The sequence below is a fragment of the Squalius cephalus genome, assembly GCF_949319135.1.
Source record: "Squalius cephalus genome assembly, chromosome: 15".
Lineage (NCBI taxonomy): Eukaryota > Metazoa > Chordata > Actinopteri > Cypriniformes > Leuciscidae > Squalius > Squalius cephalus.
In genome coordinates, this window is record NC_137136.1 from 77,501 (window position 1) to 85,000 (window position 7,500).

General features: G+C 49.1%; 1 protein-coding gene across 3 annotated transcripts in view; it reads right to left on the reverse strand.

Moving 5' to 3' along the window:
• The window catches only part of vps13b (vacuolar protein sorting 13 homolog B), a 237,474-nt gene that overhangs the window by 13,895 nt on the left and 216,079 nt on the right, over nucleotides 1–7,500 (reverse strand). For all 3 annotated transcript variants that reach the window (XM_079894253.1, XM_079894254.1, XM_079894255.1), the window contains 2 exons: nucleotides 761–968; nucleotides 254–442 (listed from right to left, as the gene is read on the reverse strand). In XM_079894253.1, coding sequence (XP_079750379.1) covers nucleotides 254–442; nucleotides 761–968 — 397 coding nt within the window. The remainder of the gene's footprint in view (nucleotides 1–253; nucleotides 443–760; nucleotides 969–7,500) is intronic.

Consider the following 7,500-nt stretch of genomic DNA (forward strand, 5'->3'; position numbering starts at 1 on the left):
TTTTTCAAATGCACGTTATAATCGACTCAAACTCACAGTGCTTTCAGAGTGAGCCGCGTTACTGAGCCGTACGTCACTGAGCCGTACGTCACTGACAAGCTGCGCATAACAAATCACAGCCTTCACCATTTCAAAAATCACAATAATCTAAATCGGTTTAAGCGTGATTTCATGTTAATTGCGATTAATCGTGCAGCCCTAATGCAGACATGGGTAACGTGATGATAAAACAGCCTAACACACACATACACACCTTGAGTTTTCCGGGCTGTGTGCCGAGTGTGATGTCCGTGTGTATGTATCCCTCCTCATCCAGCAGCAGGACCTCGGCTCCGCCCCCTTCTGGCCACCGTGGCGACGACACCTCGTGGACCAATCGCACGGCAGGAGACTTGTGCACTGTGTTAGTGTGCGGCCAATAGATGCCAATCTGGAAGGCATCCTGCGGGTCACACACACACACACACACGATCAGGACAGATGTGACAGGGAGATCCTGTTCTCAACATTGTTGTGATGCAGACAGACAGACAGACAGACAGTGAGATAGACAGTGAGACAGACAGACAGACAGACAGACAGTGAGACAGACAGACAGTGAGACAGACAGACAGACAGTGAGACACAGACAGTGAGACAGACAGACAGACAGTGAGACACAGACAGTGAGACAGACAGTGAGACAGACAGACAGACGGACAGACAGTGAGACAGACAGACAGACGGACGGACAGACAGTGAGACAGAAAATGAGACAGACCTTGAAGTTGGGCGGTACGATGGTTCTCCCGGCTGGAATCTGCACTACGATGCTCTCGGCCTCAAACATCCACAGGTCCCAGTGCGAGCGGTTCACCAGTAGAGCCCAGGGCAGCAGCTCCACCAGCAGTGTGTTCAGACCCGCGCGCCACACACTCAGGCGCACCTGCATCGGGCTGTCCCACTGCGCCACCGGCTCCACCGCACACCTGCACACACACACCATCATATCACCATATTAAAGTTATAACTATAGTGATAACGATAATGATAATTATAATAATAACTACAATGATAGTATATAATGATAAAATATAGTGATAACTAAAACAATAACTATAACTATAATGATAACGTGTGTGTGTGTGTGTGTACACATAAGCATTCACAGCTTTTGCTCAATACTTTGTTGAAGAACCTTTGCCACCAATTACAGCCTCAAGTGTTTTTGAGTATGATGCTGCAAGCTTGGCACACCTGTTTTTGGGCAGTTTCTGCCATTCTTCTTTGCAGAACCTCTCAAGCTCCATCTGGTTGGATGGGGAGTGTCGGTGCACAGCCATTTTCAGATCTCTCCAGAGATGCTCAATCAGGTTCGAGTCTGGGCTCTGGTGGGCCACTCAAGGACACTCCCAGAGTTGTCCTTTAGCCACTCCTCTGTTATCTTGGCTGTGTGCTGAGGGTCGTTGTCCTGTTGGAAGATGAACCGTCGCCACAGTCTGAGGTCCAGAGCTCTGGAGCAATTGTTCATCAAGGACATCTCTGTACATTCATCTTTCCCTCGATCCTGACGAGTCTCCCAGTTCCTCATCTTTCCCTCGATCCTGACGAGTCTCCCAGTTCCTCATCTTTCCCTCGATCCTGACGAGTCTCCCAGTTCCTCATCTTTCCCTCGATCCTGACGAGTCTCCCTGTTCCTAATCTTTCCCTCGATCCTGACGAGACTCCCAGTTCCTCATCTTTCCCTCGATCCTGACGAGTCTCCCTGTTCCTCATCTTTCCCTCAATCCTGACTAGTCTCCTGGTTCCTAATCTTTCCCTCGATCCTGACGAGACTCCCAGTTCCTCATCTTTCCCTCCATCCTAACGAGACTCCCAGTTCCTCATCTTTCCCTCGATCCTGATGAGTCTCCCAGTTCCTCATCTTTCCCTCAATCCTGACGAGACTCCCAGTTCCTCATCTTTCCCTTAATCCTAACGAGACTCCCAGTTCCTCATCTTTCCCTCGATCCTGACTAGTCTCCTGGTTCCTAATCTTTCCCTCGATCCTGACGAGACTCCCAGTTCCTCATCTTTCCCTCCATCCTAACGAGACTCCCAGTTCCTCATCTTTCCCTCGATCCTGATGAGTCTCCCAGTTCCTCATCTTTCCCTCGATCCCGACGAGACTCCCAGTTCCTCATCTTTCCCTCGATCCTGACGAGTGTCCTGGTTCCTCATCTTTCCCTCATTATTCTTCTGGAAGGTTCTCAGGCCTGATTGGTGGAGTTCTGCAGAGATGGTTGTTCTTCTGGAAGGTTCTCAGGCCTGATTGGTGGAGTTCTGCAGAGATGGTTGTTGTTGTGGAAGGTTCTCAGGTCTGATTGGCGGAGAGCTGCAGAGATGGTTGTTCTTCTGGAAGGTTCTCAGGCCTGATTGGTGGAGTTCTGCAGAGATGGTTGTTGTTGTGGAAGGTTCTCAGGTCTGATTGGCGGAGAGCTGCAGAGATGGTTGTTCTTCTGGAAGGTTCTCAGGTCTGATTGGTGGAATTCTGCAGAGATGGTTGTTCTTCTGGAAGGTTCTCAGGCCTGATTGATGGAGTTCTGCAGAGATGGTTGTTGTTGTGGAAGGTTCTTAGATCTGATTGGCGGAGAGCTGCAGAGATGGTTGTTCTTCTGGAAGGTTCTCAGGCCTGATTGATGGAGTTCTGCAGAGATGGTTGTTGTTGTGGAAGGTTCTTAGATCTGATTGGCGGAGTTCTGCAGAGATGGTTGTTCTTCTGGAAGGTTCTCAGGTCTGATTGGTGGAGTTCTGCAGAGATGGTTGTTCTTCTGGAAGGTTCTCAGGCCTGATTGATGGAGTTCTGCAGAGATGGTTGTTGTTGTGGAAGGTTCTTAGATCTGATTGGCGGAGTTCTGCAGAGATGGTTGTTCTTCTGGAAGGTTCTCAGGCCTGATTGATGGAGGTCTGCAGAGATGGTTGTTGTTGTGTAAGGTTCTTAGGTCTGATTGGCGGAGAGCTGCAGAGATGGTTGTTGTTGTGGAAGGTTCTTAGGTCTGATTGACGGAGAGCTGCAGAGATGGTTGTTCTTCTGGAAGGTTCACATGTCTGATTGGCGGAGAGCTGGAGAGATGGTTGTTTTTCTGGAAGGTTCTCAGGCCTGATTGGTGGAGTTCTGCAGAGATGGTTGTTCTTCTGGAAGGTTCTCAGGTCTGATTGGTGGAGAGCAGCAGAGATGGTTGTTGTTGTGGAAGGTTCTCAGGTCTGATTGGTGGAGTTCTGCAGAGATGGTTGTTCTTCTGGAAGGTTCTCAGGTCTGATTGGTGGAGAGCAGCAGAGATGGTTGTTGTTGTGGAAGGTTCTCAGGTCTGATTGGTGGAGTTCTGCAGAGATGGTTGTTCTTCTGGAAGGTTCTCAGGTCTGATTGGTGGAGAGCAGCAGAGATGGTTGTTGTTCTGGAAGGTTCTCAGGCTTGATTGGTGGAGTTCTGCAGAGATGGTTGTTGTTGTGGAAGGTTCTCAGGTCTGATTGGTGGAGAGCAGCAGAGATGGTTGTTGTTGTTGTGGAAGGTTCTCAGGTCTGATTGGTGGAGAGCAGCAGAGATGGTTGTTGTTCTTCTGGAAGGTTCTCAGGTCTGATTGGTGGAGAGCAGCAGAGATGGTTGTTCTTCTGGAAGGTTCTCAGGTCTGATTGGTGGAGAGCTGCAGAGATGGTTGTTCTTCTGGAAGGTTCTCAGGCCTGATTGGTGGAGTTCTGCAGAGATGGTTGTTGTTGTGGAAGGTTCTTAGGTCTGATTGGTGGAGAGCAGCAGAGATGGTTGTTGTTCTGGAAGGTTCTCAGGCTTGATTGGTGGAGTTCTGCAGAGATGGTTGTTCTTCTGGAAGGTTCTCAGGTCTGATTGGTGGAGAGCAGCAGAGATGGTTGTTGTTGTGGAAGGTTCTCAGGTCTGATTGGTGGAGTTCTGCAGAGATGGTTGTTCTTCTGGAAGGTTCTCAGGTCTGATTGGTGGAGAGCAGCAGAGATGGTTGTTGTTGTGGAAGGTTCTCAGGTCTGATTGGTGGAGTTCTGCAGAGATGGTTGTTCTTCTGGAAGGTTCTCAGGTCTGATTGGTGGAGAGCAGCAGAGATGGTTGTTGTTCTGGAAGGTTCTCAGGCTTGATTGGTGGAGTTCTGCAGAGATGGTTGTTGTTGTGGAAGGTTCTCAGGTCTGATTGGTGGAGAGCAGCAGAGATGGTTGTTGTTGTTGTGGAAGGTTCTCAGGTCTGATTGGTGGAGAGCAGCAGAGATGGTTGTTGTTCTTCTGGAAGGTTCTCAGGTCTGATTGGTGGAGAGCAGCAGAGATGGTTGTTCTTCTGGAAGGTTCTCAGGTCTGATTGGTGGAGAGCTGCAGAGATGGTTGTTCTTCTGGAAGGTTCTCAGGCCTGATTGGTGGAGTTCTGCAGAGATGGTTGTTGTTGTGGAAGGTTCTTAGGTCTGATTGGTGGAGAGCAGCAGAGATGGTTGTTGTTCTGGAAGGTTCTCAGGCTTGATTGGTGGAGTTCTGCAGAGATGGTTGTTCTTCTGGAAGGTTCTCAGGTCTGATTGGTGGAGAGCAGCAGAGATGGTTGTTGTTGTGGAAGGTTCTCAGGTCTGATTGGTGGAGTTCTGCAGAGATGGTTGTTCTTCTGGAAGGTTCTCAGGTCTGATTGGTGGAGAGCAGCAGAGATGGTTGTTGTTGTGGAAGGTTCTCAGGTCTGATTGGTGGAGTTCTGCAGAGATGGTTGTTCTTCTGGAAGGTTCTCAGGTCTGATTGGTGGAGAGCAGCAGAGATGGTTGTTGTTCTGGAAGGTTCTCAGGCTTGATTGGTGGAGTTCTGCAGAGATGGTTGTTGTTGTGGAAGGTTCTCAGGTCTGATTGGTGGAGAGCAGCAGAGATGGTTGTTGTTGTTGTGGAAGGTTCTCAGGTCTGATTGGTGGAGAGCAGCAGAGATGGTTGTTGTTCTTCTGGAAGGTTCTCAGGTCTGATTGGTGGAGAGCAGCAGAGATGGTTGTTCTTCTGGAAGGTTCTCAGGTCTGATTGGTGGAGAGCTGCAGAGATGGTTGTTCTTCTGGAAGGTTCTCAGGCCTGATTGGTGGAGTTCTGCAGAGATGGTTGTTGTTGTGGAAGGTTCTTAGGTCTGATTGGTGGAGAGCAGCAGAGATGGTTGTTGTTCTGGAAGGTTCTCAGGCTTGATTGGTGGAGTTCTGCAGAGATGGTTGTTGTTCTTCTGGAAGGTTCTCAGGTCTGATTGGTGGAGAGCAGCAGAGATGGTTGTTCTTCTGGAAGGTTCTCAGGTCTGATTGGTGGAGAGCTGCAGAGATGGTTGTTCTTCTGGAAGGTTCTCAGGCCTGATTGGTGGAGTTCTGCAGAGATGGTTGTTGTTGTGGAAGGTTCTTAGGTCTGATTGGTGGAGAGCAGCAGAGATGGTTGTTGTTCTGGAAGGTTCTCAGGCTTGATTGGTGGAGTTCTGCAGAGATGGTTGTTGTTGTGGAAGGTTCTTAGGTCTGATTGGTGGAGAGCAGCAGAGATGGTTGTTGTTGTGGAAGGTTCTCAGGTCTGATTGGTGGAGAGCTGCAGAGATGGTTGTTCTTCTGGAAGGTTCTCAGGTCTGATTGGTGGAGTTCTGCAGAGATGGTTGTTGTTGTGGAAGGTTCTTAGGTCTGATTGGCGGAGTTCTGCAGAGATGGTTGTTGTTGTGGAAGGTTCTCAGGCCTGATTGGTGGAGTTCTGCAGAGATGGTTGTTGTTGTGGAAGGTTCTTAGGTCTGATTGGTGGAGAGCAGCAGAGATGGTTGTTGTTCTGGAAGGTTCTCAGGCTTGATTGGTGGAGTTCTGCAGAGATGGTTGTTGTTCTTCTGGAAGGTTCTCAGGTCTGATTGGTGGAGAGCAGCAGAGATGGTTGTTCTTCTGGAAGGTTCTCAGGTCTGATTGGTGGAGAGCTGCAGAGATGGTTGTTCTTCTGGAAGGTTCTCAGGCCTGATTGGTGGAGTTCTGCAGAGATGGTTGTTGTTGTGGAAGGTTCTTAGGTCTGATTGGTGGAGAGCAGCAGAGATGGTTGTTGTTCTGGAAGGTTCTCAGGCTTGATTGGTGGAGTTCTGCAGAGATGGTTGTTGTTGTGGAAGGTTCTTAGGTCTGATTGGTGGAGAGCAGCAGAGATGGTTGTTGTTGTGGAAGGTTCTCAGGTCTGATTGGTGGAGAGCTGCAGAGATGGTTGTTCTTCTGGAAGGTTCTCAGGTCTGATTGGTGGAGTTCTGCAGAGATGGTTGTTCTTCTGGAAGGTTCTCAGGTCTGATTTGTGGAGAGCTGCAGAGATGGTTGTTCTTCTTGAAGGTTCTCAGGTCTGATTGGTGGAGTTCTGCAGAGATGGTTGTTGTTCTTCTGGAAGGTTCTCAGGTCTGATTGGTGGAGAGCAGCAGAGATGGTTGTTCTTCTGGAAGGTTCTCAGGTCTGATTGGTGGAGAGCTGCAGAGATGGTTGTTCTTCTGGAAGGTTCTCAGGCCTGATTGGTGGAGTTCTGCAGAGATGGTTGTTGTTGTGGAAGGTTCTTAGGTCTGATTGGTGGAGAGCAGCAGAGATGGTTGTTGTTCTGGAAGGTTCTCAGGCTTGATTGGTGGAGTTCTGCAGAGATGGTTGTTGTTGTGGAAGGTTCTTAGGTCTGATTGGTGGAGAGCAGCAGAGATGGTTGTTGTTGTGGAAGGTTCTCAGGTCTGATTGGTGGAGAGCTGCAGAGATGGTTGTTCTTCTGGAAGGTTCTCAGGTCTGATTGGTGGAGTTCTGCAGAGATGGTTGTTGTTGTGGAAGGTTCTCAGGTCTGATTGGTGGAGTTCTGCAGAGATGGTTGTTCTTCTGGAAGGTTCTCAGGTCTGATTGGTGGAGAGCTGCAGAGATGGTTGTTCTTCTTGAAGGTTCTCAGGCCTGATTGGTGGAGTTCTGCAGAGATGGTTGTTGTTGTGGAAGGTTCTTAGGTCTGATTGGTGGAGAGCAGCAGAGATGGTTGTTGTTCTGGAAGGTTCTCAGGCTTGATTGGTGGAGTTCTGCAGAGATGGTTTTTCTTCTGGAAGGTTCTCAGGTCTGATTGGTGGAGAGCTGCAGAGATGGTTTTTGTTGGGTTAGGTTCTTAGGTCTGATTGGTGGAGTTCTGCAGAGATGGTTGTTCTTCTGGAAGGTTCTCAGGTCTGATTGGTGGAGAGCTGCAGAGATGGTTGTTGTTGTGGAAGGTTCTCAGGTCTGATTGGTGGAGTTCTGCAGAGATGGTTGTTCTTCTGGAAGGTTCTCAGGTCTGATTGGTGGAGAGCTGCAGAGATGGTTGTTCTTCTGGAAGGTTCTCAGGCCTGATTGGTGGAGTTCTGCAGAGATGGTTGTTGTTGTGGAAGGTTCTTAGGTCTGATTGGTGGAGAGCAGCAGAGATGGTTGTTGTTCTGGAAGGTTCTCAGGCTTGATTGGTGGAGTTCTGCAGAGATGGTTTTTCTTCTGGAAGGTTCTCAGGTCTGATTGGTGGAGTTCTGCAGAGATGGTTGTTGTTGGGT